The 15,108-nt window shown below is 35.5% G+C and overlaps 1 protein-coding gene across 1 annotated transcript; it reads right to left on the reverse strand.

Moving 5' to 3' along the window:
- Positions 1-392: 392 nt before the first annotated feature.
- PRDM9 (PR/SET domain 9) lies at positions 393-13,551 on the reverse strand. Its single transcript, XM_087939440.1, is given in 11 exon segments — positions 393-670; positions 673-1,489; positions 1,491-1,765; positions 1,931-2,266; positions 3,515-3,696; positions 5,759-5,826; positions 6,717-6,988; positions 8,171-8,311; positions 10,849-10,953; positions 11,665-11,788; positions 13,213-13,551. Coding segments are annotated over 11 exon segments (2,937 nt in total).
- Positions 13,552-15,108: the final 1,557 nt, after the last annotated feature.

Consider the following 15,108-nt stretch of genomic DNA (forward strand, 5'->3'; position numbering starts at 1 on the left):
TATTTGCCATTTTAATACTTCCCATTCTTTAAAGAAAAATATAGCTTTATTTATACTGCAGACTTGTGAATACAGGAAGGCAAAACAATAGCAAAAACAAGTGGTACTCGGATAAATTCCAAAGCCAGTGAGTTTTGGCTTTTATGGGTGCCAACAATTTTCATGGGATAACTCTTCAACATTTGACAGTTTTAATCAATCATCTGTTATAATCTTATGGTAATACAATCATATCTTAAAATTTCCCCTTTTCTTAATTAGCTGTTTATAAACTTTATTTTTTGATTCAAAATCTATGGCTTTGATATATTCTTTACTGAAGATGTGTTACTTATATCAAAAATACTTCATAATTTATGTTTATATATTTAGCAACACTACTAGACAGTTGGTCAAGCTTGATGAATATTGGGATCCACTTGGAACATTACTGACGATATTGAAGCTTTTCCCACACTCCCTACTGAATACGGCCTCTCTCCTGTGTGCGTCTGCATGTGTCTGGCCAAGTGTGCTGATTGGCTAAAGCTTTTCTCACACTCCCTACATGAATACGGCCTCTCTCCTGTGTGCGTCTGCATGTGTCTGGCCAAGTTACGTGATAGGCTAAAGCTTTTCCCACACTCCCTACATGAATACGGCCTCTCTCCTGTGTGTGTCCGCATGTGGTGGCCCGTGCTGATGAGACAGTGAAGCTTTTCCCACACTCCCTACATGAATACGGCCTCTCTCCTGTGTGCGTCCGCATGTGAGTGGCCAAGTCTGCTGATTGGCTAAAGCTTTTCCCACACTCCCTACATGAATACGGCCTCTCTCCTGTGTGCGTCCGCATGTGTCTGGCCAAGTTACGTGATAGGCTAAAGCTTTTCCCACACTCCCTACATGAATACGGCCTCTCTCCTGTGTGCGTCCGCATGTGGGTGGCCAAGTTTGCTGATTGGCTAAAGCTTTTCCCACACTCCCTACATGAATACGGCCTCTCTCCTGTGTGCGTCCGCATGTGGGTGGCCAAGTTTGCTGATTGGCTAAAGCTTTTCCCACACTCCCTACATGAATACGGCCTCTCTCCTGTGTGCGTCCGCATGTGGGTGGCCAAGTCTGCTGATAGGCTAAAGCTTTTCCCACACTCCCTACATGAATACGGCCTCTCTCCTGTGTGCGTCCGCATGTGGGTGGCCAAGTGTGCTGATTGGCTAAAACTTTTCCCACACTCCCTACATGAATACGGCCTCTCTCCTGTGTGCGTCCGCATGTGAGTGGCCAAGTCTGCTGATAGGCTAAAGCTTTTCCCACACTCCCTACATGAATAGGGCCTCTCTCCTGTGTGCGTCCGCATGTGTCTGGCCCGTGCTGATGAGACAGTGAAGCTTTTCCCACACTCCCTACATGAATACGGCCTCTCTCCTGTGTGTGTCCGCATGTGAGTGGCCCGTGCTGATGAGACAGTGAAGCTTTTCCCACACTCCCTACATGAATACAGCTTCTCTCCCTGTGTGCGTCCACATGTGTTTGGCCAAGTCTGCTGATTGGCTAAAGCTTTTCCCACACTCCCTACATGAACACGGACTCTCTCCTGTGTGCGTCTGCATGTGAGTGGCCAAGTCTGCTGATTGGCTAAAGCTTTTCCCACACTCCCTACATGAATACGGCCTCTCTCCTGTGTGCGTCCGCATGTGGGTGGCCAAGTTTGCTGATTGGCCAAAGCTTTTCCCACACTCCCTACATGAGTATGGCTCCTCTCTTACATGCGTTTGCTTCCAAGTAGATAGTTGTGGTGATTGGCTTAAACCTAGTCCATATTTTCTGCATGAATAAAATGTCTTCCTTATATGCCTCCACTTCTGTTTGATCAGGCATAATAATGATCCATCAACCTTTTTTACATGTTCTTTATATAAATATGACTTTCCTCTATGTATCTCAATGTAAGTAAGCAGCTGAAAATGTTTTTTTCCATTATTTTTATGGTTTTTATTCTCTGCTTCTTCATTTCTATCTTTCAAAAAAAGCATTTCATCATGTTTACCTTTGTTCATGTTGCTTAATATTCTATATTGCACCATAACTTGGTAGGAAGCATAACTTCTTATTTTGGGTAATGATTTTTCTGTTTTTTCTGGTTCTTCAGCAAGTATTATAAATCCAGAATGCTTCCATTTCATATGGCGGGTGAGGTAATCTTTGCAAGTAAATGCTGTCTCACATCTGGGACACTGATGGCAAACTATTTGTTGCTTCTTCACCAAGTATGAATTCTTCTTCTGAACTATTTGCAAAGAAAAAACAAAATTATTGACAAATTTTTGGCTCATTATTTCTATGAGGAACCTGCTATGATTTATACTTTCTTACTTTTTTATAGCCAAATAAACTTTGGAGTTTATATTTTTTCTTCCACATTAAAGAGTTCACTATTTTTATTATATCAGTGCTTATTACAGTATATAATTAGATAATTTTCAATTATTCATGCAGTATAAAAATGGGATTTAAAAATAAAGGTAATTGTTCATTGTTAATAATTCAATTTTAATTCTTTCAAGGCATAACTTCTTTCTTGGAAGGTTTACACAAGATGTTAAACTACATTTGAGCTCAACAGAATGATATGATAAACTGGACTGAACAATCTGAATTTGTAAGGCACTCTTATGAAGACTATTCTACATTAAAATATAGGTATTAATATATCTGTCAAGAGATCATTTATTGTGAACAAGAATTTCTTCTGATTAGGTTTTATTTTTTTACATTAAAAAGACATTAAAAAGGCATCCCTACTTTTAGCCTCAAATAATATTATTTAGTTTTTATTCTGTTGATGAACCAACATATCTAAAGCACAGTTGCGAAATCTGATTAAGTCAGAAAATATGGAAACATTATACTTATAGTAAAAAAAGAATTCACAAAAAAATGGTAGTGTATAGGGCCAAACAAATGTAATATATATTTCTCCTCCTATCGTTATTAAAATAGCTTTCAAGACTTGTGTTTGAGAGGAAAACAAGGGCAGGACTTCTAAAGATTTTTTATTCTATCATCTATTAAAAAAACTCTTACTGCAGGAAAAATATGAGCCATGGATCAATATTCATATTATGAATGTAACCACAATGCCAAATTTTTATGAAATAGCTATAATCATGTTGTTATTTTACACTAATAGTACAAGTACAAATTATCTCTCATCCTTCAAATAAAATGCTACTTAAAAGTGGAATAAGAACTGGCAAAATTCTGGAAGTCACGCTAACACCATGTCAAAACATCAGTTGTGTCAACGGACAGTGACTATATGAAATTTTTCCAAGGCATCTTATGGAGTAGGGCTGCAATTCCATTTGTAAAGCTGTTTTTTTTTTTTTACAATATTTTGGCCTAGGGTCTTAAACTACTAGGCATTAAAGGGCCCATGGAAAAATTAGATAATCCCTTAGATACTACGGTAAGTTTGGGGTCCTCTGGTCTACAGCTATCATTAATGTAAGCAACAAATCATCTAGTATTATACCGTTTAGCGATTTCCATTTAGATCCCCATTTGATGCCAAGTTCCTTTCCATATTCTTCTCCATACCAAACCAAGAGCTCAGAATGAGGTTTAATTTCTTTACACGTTCTGTAGTATATTTCCCCATGATACTGGAAAGCAACAAGATTTTGTTCTTCCTCATTCCTGGCACAATTAACATACCTATTTTTAAAAGGATGACTGATGTTAAAGGGGAAAGTTGTTGTCAAAAAAACCAGGAAATTAGTTAGATCTGGGCCAGTCATTCTCTCTCAGTCCAACCTACCTCACAATATTATTGTAGCGGGGGAAAATACAGGTAAGTCCTTGACTTACAACAGTTTATTTAGTGACCGTTCAAAGTTACAACAGCACTAAAAAAAATGACTTATGACAATTTTTCATATTTACAACCATTGCAGCATCTTCATGGTCATGTGATTTACATTTGGATTCTTGACACCTGGTTCACATTTATGATGGTTGCAGTGTTCCAAAATCACGTGATCACCTTTTACAATCTTCTGACAAGCAAAGTCAATGGGGAAGCCAGATTTCACTTAACAACCGTGTTACTAACTTAACAATTGCAGTGATTCACTTAACAAAAGTGGCAAGAAAAGTCATAAAACGGGGCAAAACTCAATAAATTTCTCACTTAGCAACATAAATTTTGGGCTTAATTGTGGTCATAAGTCGAGCATTACCCTTGGAATACTAAATAAAAGGTAATATATAAATCAAATACATACATGCATACAAACATACAATTGTGCTATAGTTAATTCACAGCTCTAGAATATTACTATCAGTCTTTTTTTAAAAAAAATTGTACTTTTAATTTTTGTCCTTGCAGAGCAAAACATATCACCGAGATAGTAGCATGTTCAGAGTTATAACAATTTTGGTCTCTGGACAAAATCTATTGAGCAAAGAGATATTTTGAGACCAGTTCTAATATTCTCAAATCTGGAAAGTGACAACCTGCTTTTAAATTTTATCCTGTACATTGATAATAGCATAGATTTGCGCTTGAACTTAGGATGATTTAAACAAAACTGAAACCAAGAAGTTTTGGGAAACTTCTCAGATCATGAAGAGATAATTAATTGTACACTTATTTAAAAATTATCCCCAGCAAATATAGAATAATCTGGGGTATGGCCAAAATTTTGGAAAAATAGTTTTAAAAGTCCAGATCATTTATATTCATAAAGAAAATAATGAAGACAATACATAATATCTGAAATATTAATATTTTGCATTATTTAGCCATTGCTATTACAAATAGCTGTTATTCGGCTGTTCTTTTCAGCTAGAGAAAGACCAAAGGAAGTTAAATTAGAAAATTTGTGTGATCATTTTTTCCAGTTGTGTACTTTCTCAGATAAAGATCACTTTTTTATAAATAGAGAAAAGGTTTTACATACGTGGGAAGTGAAATATATTCACCTATAGTTATATAAAACTGTTCCCATTTAAAAAAAAACATAAAACACGTAGGCAGTATTAAAATTCCAGGACATTTTGGAAGCTACTTTATATCCTGATTGTACAAATTGAACATTTCTTCAAACTTTTAATCAATATTTATCCTTATTTACTGATATCACTATAATTCAACTTATCTATGTGTTGACCTACCTCTATTATTAATCATTATATTAGTCCACTTTAAGCAATTTGCTTTGTGCAAAATATCATGGTTTGTCACATTGAAAGCTTGATGATCCTGACATTGCACTTATCAAAGATATTGGAAACTATTTTCATTGTACAATGTTCCTCTATTATAATAAAATTGACTGCTATACTATATTATAATACAAGTATAGCCAAGTGGGCAGAAATATGCTGTTCTAGTTTTGACTTATCTCTCTCTCTATAATTATACCAAGTGCCTTGCAAAATATTTTCTTTGTTTCTTACAATTCAAACTTATAAAACTGTGACTTATAAAACTAACACCTGGAATTTCATTTAGATCAATGAAACATCCATATGTTCACAAAGTTGATATAGTACAGTACAGCTGTATTACATGGCATTAAAATCAAGTAATGTAGCTTTTGGATAGTTTGCAGGTTGACTTGTTTGTAGTATAGGTCAGCAGTCTCTAACCTTTCCAGCTTTGCAGGGTGGCAAAGTAGATGGAATGTTTCTGGGAAAGTACTGGGTGATCATGGGCGCACACAGCTCCATTTAAAAATACAAAAATCACTTTAATTTTATCAAAGATTTTTACCTCATCCAGTTGGAATTAGTTTCATTCTTTCCATCAATGTAACTGTAACAATTCTGCTCTCTGGTAATCTGTAAATATAATAGACATAAATTATATATATCAATATGGAATTTACACAATTATGCATAACAATTTCATTGTAATATAGTAATAATATAACATGCCTAACCTTAATTAATCTCTAGGAAATGTTTTTTTTTTACTTAATGATAAGAAAAATATCAAAATGTATTTCCCCACTTTATACTTTATAAAATATTGGTTTGAACTTGTTTAATTCAAAGAAATTGGAAAGCACCAAAAGCAATAAATCAATAAAACTTCCCTAGAGGGGTTTCTATGGTCACACATCACAATGGAGAAAATACTGGTTCATGATATTACAGACTAGCATACTTAAAGGAAAAACATTAAGTACAGGTAGTCCTCAACTTGTAACCATTATAAGTTATGATAGTGCTAAACAAAGGGACTTACAACCTGTGCCCCAAGATATGAATGTTGCAGTACCCCTGCAGTCATGAATTAAAAACTCGGGTGCTTGGCAGTTCCCATATTTATGACCTCAGGGGTGCTTCAATTTTCCCCACCTGCCTATCTCTCTCCCGCATCTATGCCCTTTGGCTCTCTGCCACCCTGTGCTCTAGCCGCCCAGGCTGACCTTCACCATCTTGATCTTGCTGCTGATCAGGATTGGGGTAAGTATTCCCATGACCCACAATTCTCACTTAAGGATAGTAACTAGGACTGCTAGAATTATAGTCACTAAGTGATAGTCATGTGAGATCTTATCTTACCACCACATTGCTTAGCAATCACAATTCTGAACTCAGTTGTACTTATAAGTCAAAGACTACCTATAAAGCAACATGGTAGTGTAACATAAATTAGGTTTGCTGAGTCGCCCAAAATGAAAATTACATGAAATTACTGTAAAATCGAAGTACTATGTTCATACCAGCCAGGAATAGCCACTGTTTGCTGCTGCTTCTTCCTCTGTCCTTGTTCCTTCATATGGTCCAAAATGAATTCCTGGAGTCAAGGTTTCCCTTTCATTCCAGACTCCAAAACCAGCTCTGGGGATACTTGAAAGACCAATTCTAAAACCTGAAGGTAAAGTGCAGGTGGCTCTATTTGCCAGTCCTAGTTCAGCTGCTGTGTCTCTGATGAAAAGTGGAGGACCATGAACAGAACACTCATCAACAAAGAAAGTCAGGCAATATTCACAAACTAAGAAAGTGAAAAGAGATAAGTGAATATGGAGTGAGAATCTAATGAATGATCCTTTGTTAAATTCAGTTTTCTTAGTTTTCTATAGGCAATATATATTATAAATATGACTTGAAATGTTTGCATCTCAGTGAAGATATCAGGATCCATTTATGATTTTTACCTACCCATTTTTATGCTTACCAATTATGTAAAAAAACAAAATAGCAGATGAGTTCAAGGCTCAGGAGGTGACAGCAGCTGGCTAGTCTTGTCTGCTTGGAAACTAAGCAAGGTTGGGACTATTTAATACTTGAAAGTGAAATTACTAGAAAATCCTAAAGCTGTAGACTAAACTGGAAGCTAAAGAATGAATCCTGGCAAAATTCAGTTTCCTTCTGTGGAAATGCTGCATATTGTAAAGAATGTTTGCCAATAAATAGCAAAAAGCTTTCAAAAGCTTAACAGAACTATCCTGCACACAAGTGGAAACAAAGAGCACAGATGATACATTTACTACTGTTTATGTGGTCATATATACATTGTTTTGTCCTTGTAAAAACTTGTTAAAAGTTGTTACTTATTTGCTATTTTCCTCTTCTTTGCGTAATAGATAATGTAAGAACATTTAAAAAAACAAATAAATCCTGTACTGGTAAGCTATTAGGATCAAAGGAAGGAACCAGCATCTTCATGGCGAAACATGAACCATGATGACATTATTAGAACATTGTTGGGTAAGAGCATTTTATTTTTACATTAATGTCTGAAATCCAAAAATCTCTTTGTGTCAGCGATCCCCAACCTTTGCAGCTCTATGGACTGGTGGCAGGGGGGAGAGAGGATGGTTTCTCACACATGCTCATACACAAATGTAGCCACGTTTGTGTGCATGCTCAATTGCCACTTGTATGGCCCGGTTCCACAGAGGGTTGAGGACCTGTTTGCATCACAAAAACGAAATTTTAATAATAGAACTAATGATTGAGAATCTATAATTGTTTTCTTAGCCAATTCTGACAAACTTTGAGAATATAGCTTACATTATATAACATATATATAACATCCTGCTTATTTAATACAATAGTTTTAAAGTTTACTAAATTATTTGAAAAACACTTCAAAATTATTAAACCTATAAGCATATATAAAGTTTGCTTAGGAGAGATGGAGGGAAAAAGATCGTTAAAAAGTGCCTCTCACACAAGTAGTCATCATCATTTGGTTCATTTATTTCCATGTATGCTTTTCGATCTCTCTTCCGTAACCCGTAAGTGCTAATTTCCTTGTTCTGTTCTTTTTTCCTTTCCTTTTTCTTTTCAGGCACAGCTTTTGTTTGGAAATCTGAAAAACAAAGTACAGCATAATCTATATGTAATGTATATTTCCATGGAAAGCAACAATACCTCAGGTACAAGAATGCTTTTGTTTTTCTAAGAATTTATATCATGACAAGAAAGAGGTTCAAGAATTATACAGTACATTTGTATTTTATTATATGGATTCAGGATTGTTTAACAAATTGTGAGGGCAGAAAATTTGGTAAAAAGTTTGGGATAATCCCATCATTCTAGAGGAGAAGTAAGGAGACAATATATACCGGTAGTACTAATATTGAAGAATACATCTAGACTAGAGGACAAAAGAAATGACATCATTAAATGTGTACAGAATACCTGAATCATGTTTACATTGACAGAAATCTGTATCGAAGTATCTGCTTTATTAATTAGATTTTCAAGTATAGACACTGCATTTTCAGTCCGTTGGAAGAAGTGGATTAAGATACCTTCTTAGGTCCCAAAACAATTTTAGAGAATTCTACTTTGCAGGACTAAAACATACATTAATTAATCACACAATAAATGCAATGTATCTTATAATTAAGATCAGCCTATTGTTGCATATAAATATGCTAAATTAATAAATTGGCATTACAACATTATGTTCTGAAGCAAAGGCATAAATATGAACATATTTGTACATGGACATATGTTGTCCACATTAACTTTACCAAAAAAAAAAAACAACTTTATAGCACGAGTAGTTTTAAAAAGGCATTCTGCTGCTATAACAGGATTATAGGAAGATAAACAGGAGCTTTAAGGATTTGCCAATATGCATGCATACATACATGCCCAGAACTACCCAATTTTCCTCTGAATCTGAAGTGCCGTGCAGGCACATCCCTATTACATTAATTCAGTCTTAAAGGCAAAGTTTAAATTCTATGAGGCAAAGATGTTGTGCCTATTGCTCCTATATGTTTTTGTAGAGAGCATGGGCAGCTGGCAATAATTCAGTCTAAATTTCTGTATCTACTTTTAGCTTCCAGAAGCATCTCAAAGATAGTTCTATGCTAGGAAAAATATCTGTTTAGCAATATTTAGCTAAAAATTATCCTCAGAGTAGCTAAGAAAAATTAATTCAATGTAACAAATTTTAGAATATAAATTTAAATCCATATCTAGATGAAAAATGATACTGTACTATAGTTCTACAGTTGCCCTTCTGGATTTATTACAAGTGGTCCTTAACCTATGACTGCTATTGAGCCCCAAATTTATCTTGCGAAGCTTTTGCCCCATTTTATGACCTTTCTTGCCACAGTTAAGTGAATCACTGCACTTTTTTTAGTAACATGGTTAAGTGAATCTGGTTTCCTCATTAATTTTGCTTGTCAGGTCTGAGAAGGTGATCACATGACTCTGCAGACATCATAAATGAGAGTTGCCAAGCAACTGAATTTTAATCATGTGACCATGGGGATGCTACAAAGAACTAAGTGTGAAAAAACAGCCATAAGTTACTTTTTTCTGTGCCATTGTAACTTTGAATGGTTACTAAACAAATTGTTCTAAATCGAAGACTACCTGTACTATGTTTGATTTTTAAAATGCTTTTTAAAAACACTGAACAATGAATTCCAAAGGAATATGATATCTTGGTTTCCAATCAATTATATGTTGATTTCACTCATGACCGCTTTGATCTTGAATAATGGCAGCCTTGTGAGATTAATGAGAAGGAACCATATTTTTTTGTTTTTGACTTTACAGAGATATTTGGGAAATACTGATTTTATCCCAATCACAGAATTATATTCTATGCTTCTCATCTCCTATGAAATCAAAGGTTGGGTGGTTTGAACAGAACAGCAAAGTTGTGTGGCATTGTTTGCCTCTGATACCTCCAGGTACAATTTTAGGTGCCAAACTTTTGGTAAAGGTTTGTGTTCCTTTTTAGTTTTTATCTGAAGTTTTGCAATCAATCTTATCTTCCACTGCAATTGTACAGAACCTTAAGTATCTTAGGTATCCTAGTCATGTTTCCTAGTCAGCATAATTCACAGCATTGCCATTTAATTGTCTATCTTAACACAGAATGAGGTACTATATGAGAGATAATATTATCTGATGAGTACTGCCTCTCATGCTACATGTAATTAATGTCTTTCGCAATACAGCCTTGACTTGATGGATTTGTATCATTTTGAGCAGCTGTAACAGAATAACATAAAACCAGTTATTTTGCTACACTGATACAATAATTTTTCCACTGATACAACCTTTTAAGTTACACTAGTTAAATGTTATCAAAAACTTTAAAGGGTCACTAAAGATATTATATTTTCGTATAAAGAACAAAAGTTTATTTCATTTTTCTCTAAGCAGTTAACAACTGTGAAGTCTGCTTTAAGATTAATAGCATGCATAGCATTTAAATTTTTTATACATTTTTGTGATCATTTTCATTTTGATTGCAAGTTCTGTATTATTGGTTACTTCATTCTGAAGCAAGAGTTGTATTCTATTACATTTTAATATTCTGCAGACTTACAGATATTTTTGTTGTATCATGTTGTATCATTGATAGCATACCTATAAGTGTTGGTGTCCATTCCTCATCCGATTCAGAGGATTCGTTTGCAGTTTTTAAGGGCTGCCGTGCATAATACATAAATGCTGGTTTAGGAGTAGGAAGACCTAATAAAAATATTAGTTATCACTTATCAGAGAATGTCTAATGTTGCACCTTTTTTTTACTGATTCCATAAATGTTTTTCTGTTCTGCTGAGGCCAATATAAGGCATAATCACAATCATAGTGCTAACTGAAAATAGGGATTTTTTCTCATTCTGGGCAACATCTGCCCATTTAAACTGCATGTGAAAATAACAGAACTAGCAAGACCCAAAACCCAATCAAATTAAATTAACCTTTTATGCAACACAGGACTATTCCTTTGTGCATTAAATCTTATATTGGCATATTTCACTATTGCTTCAAGGATTGAACATGGCTGTTGTATTATAGTGTGGATTAATCCACTGATTTACTGAAGACAATCCATTGTATCCAAACATGGAAGGAATTTGTATTCCTGCTACCTAGGGATAATTTCATTATCTTCACTCATGGCCACTTGGTAAACTCTTATTAATATTATTTGCTTGTTTGTGGTTTAGGATGTCGTGTCATTCAGATAAAACGTTAAGATCTAATGTATTAAATGGAATGGCTTTGCTGAAATTAGGACTGTAATTAAGGATAGAAACATACTTCAGCACCCAGTAACTTATTTCCCCATGAATATTTTATTTTAACTTATGTATAAATGAATTATTTGAAGTTTCTCCTTGTGTATGGTTTCAAGACATGGATAAACAACTCTTCATTAATTAGTATTGTGCTCACCTAATTGAATCATAAAGTCATAATTATGTTTCATGTTCTTATAACGTAATTTTTCCCATTCTCCCATTTCAGCCCATTGCTCTTTAGAAAAATAGACGGAGAGCTCTTTAAACCTATCTTCAACCTAGTACAGAAGAGAGGACAATTATAGTATATTACATGTTTACATTTCCTGCTTAAAACAAGCAAGTGCCAAAAATTGGGTTAAAATTTATCACCATTTTGATTACATTTATTTTAATTTATACATTTAACACCAGAGATATTAGTCATTGGATCCAACACAAAAGATTGGGGATTGCTCTTAAAAGACTAGATATGTAAGATATGGTAGGTGACTCTCTCAGCCAACTCACCTCACAGGGTTGTTGTTGTGGGGAAAATAGGTGTACTTTGTGTTCACTGCCTTGAGTTACTTATAAAAGTAATAAAAGTGAAGTGTAAATAAATAATCAGATATGCAAATTAATAGGTGTGACTAACAATCCATGTAAACATGGATTTTTTTCCAGCAGTCTACATCCAATGTGTTCAATCTGAAAATAATTTCCTTCTGGTAACAAACAATAAAAATGTACTGTATATAATTTTAAATGCTAGTCCTTTATATTTACTGGGGATTTGAGTTTTTAAAAAGTTAATTAATAAATTGAATGTATACTGAATTAATATTAAGGCTGGAGATTAAAAATAATTGCTTATTGAATTTTATGTGTGCTGAATCAATTCATTACATTTGAGATCAATAAAAGTTTTAATTGTTCAACATTCCCAATTACCACAATGAATTTACTTTTCTCCTCAAAGATAAATTAGCAATAAGCAATAACCATTGCTTATTACTCTGTAATTCTTTGAATTCAGAATAAATCCCAATAAGATCAGTGGGATTTTCTCTGAGATTTAAACAGAATTAAATTTATTGTAAAGAAGGATTTTGCTTTTCCTTTGGAATCCATGAATCAAAACTTCGGATTAAGTTGTTATCTGAATTCATATTTGATTGGATTTCACTGCAGGGCTTGATGTTGTGACTAAAAATATCATTGCATTTGATATCACGAAGCTCCCTAGTAAAAATGTTGCTCTTTGTTAATTACAAGTCCAAACTGCACAGCAAGACTAAACTGTCACTTATCTGAAATTATATATCTATAAAATACATATGCTTGTTATCCCCTAAATAAGATAAATAAATAAAACTTCCAGAGAAATTGTTTCTTTCTTGCAAAACTAGGAGGAACCCTCCTTATAAGAGGTTTCCCTAGATTCAAATCTCTCTGTTGAGCTAAATTAAGCTTGTCTTTTATTAAAATGTCTGAAAAACTGCTGCCAGATTCCTGATTTGGTCACCAGACTCACACAGATCTATCCCTACAATGTACAATAACTGTGCATAACACAGCATTTTAACCCTATCACATTCTTTGTAATTTAAAGGGGGAAAAAAGTCCTATCTTTAAAAAAAGTTGACCTCTTGAAAAGCAGTAAATCTTATCAAATGAGCCTGCCAGGAGTTTTGGAAGCAATTACTTATTATTCCCTCACCTTGGACTTTTGTCCACTTTTCTTATTAATCTGCTTTTTGCTCCCGTCTCCAGAATTCTTTTTCTTGGTACCTTTCTTTATCCCTTCTGCCACAATATTTATTGAAACATCAGATGGCCCGCTAGTTTCTTCTATTAAGGATTCTTCTGCCCAAATCCTTTGATCAGTCTCCAAGTTCTCTATCATAATACATCCTTCACTTTCAACTGCTTTTTTTCTTGCAATATCATTTTTATCTGATATTTCTCCCCCCGGCTCTTGGTCTCCTGCCCCACTTGAACTATCTTTGCTCTGTCCCTGGGATTCAGTCTCCGTTTGCCTCAGCCCCTGAACTTCCATCCTAGAGGGGTTTGAAACCTCCTCTATTCTCTCAACCTCGGGTGGCATCTCCTGCCTCATATCCTGGGTTTCTGTCCCAGTAAGCAATCCCCCCCACTTCCTCTGACATTTTGTCCCCGTTGGCATCTTTCGTCCAACCTCACCCCAGCTGAATCACCTATATGGGATCAAATCATCGGGCTTTGTGTTGTTAAGTGCTTTTCCCCATTAAATACTAGATTTCCTTCCTGCGCTTCAGGGTTGGGTTTTGCCTAGGAGTCAACCTAAAGTTGGTCCTTTCAGCCTCCCTCCCTACGGAGTGAGAGACCCTTCCCAACTCCTTTCCCGCCTTCAAAGAGAAGCCCGCCAAAACGACGCGCAGCCAATCAGCGCGAAGCGCGGGCAGGTTATGACCAATCATTGAAAAGCGCGGGAAAAAAACCCTCCGAATTTCGCGCTTGGAAGCTGCGAAGATAATTACGTTCGCCTCAGAGTGGAAAGAATGAGAGGAAAGTGGGATTTTGCCCGCTGAGGGAACGGAACTGTAATGAGGGATACAGTATATATTTCTAGTCGACGGAAATCCGTGACTGATTTATATCAATCACAAAGATCGGTCTTCCCCAATCTCTTGCCTTCCAAATGTATTCCGACTCTCATTATCGCCCATACTGAGGGAAAATGGGAGAATGAAGTTCTGAACGCTGGAAGCATTACATTAGGACAAAAGGCTGTGGATTTTCAAAATATGTGTGTGTACAGTACATGTGCACATAAACACTTCACCACCACAATCTAGTTGAAAAACTAGAATTCGGACATGCAATGTGAGCTGTTTACAAAGGAGATTCTTTTGAAAATATCCAGAGTGCAGTATCTTTTTTTTCCTGTCATGGTGACTGGTTCAAGCATCACTCTGGTTTGGGTTTAATGTATGTTAAACACGCTGTCTATTTAGGGTCCATGAGTAAACACAGCATGATTTGCAAGGCAGCTTCTCCCCTTAAACCAAGGGATCCTTAAATTGCTGCATTGCAAAGGGAGTGGATTTCAACATTTGTAACTCAGCCAGGAGAGCCACTAGCCATGGTGACTAGGGATGGCAAAATATGTCATCCTGTTCATCTATGCAGAAGCAACCTCCAGGATAGTGTCTTTAGCCATTGCTTGCATGTTAGCCTAGTGCATTGCAAGAATGTAATTTGTGTGGCTAGTTTATTGGGTCACAAAAGCACAAAAGATTGGGGTGGATTAGATGAACCATGGTTAACTATGGCTAGGTGCATCATTTAAAAATGGCCTCTTGAGTAAAAAAGCTCTTGGACCATCAGTACCAATATTTATCCAGTGAATGCCCAGCAGAAATTTAAAAATGACTTTAAAAAGCAAAAACAGAATAAAGCAAATGCAGGGGCTTGCTCAGCCCTGCATCCTCTTGATTTTGGAAGCTGGTCTTGCTGCAATTCTTTTTCTAGGTAGCTTTAAAACTCCCCCAAATGGACTTTTTTTAAACAGATATTGCAACAGATTTACACTAATGCAAGACAACCATGTGGGGTCACTGTAGCATCAAGTTGA

The sequence above is a fragment of the Pseudonaja textilis genome, chromosome 10 (genome assembly GCF_049901715.1).
Source record: "Pseudonaja textilis isolate UNSWEBS1 chromosome 10, rPseTex1.2, whole genome shotgun sequence".
Classification (NCBI taxonomy): Eukaryota; Metazoa; Chordata; class Lepidosauria; order Squamata; family Elapidae; genus Pseudonaja; species Pseudonaja textilis.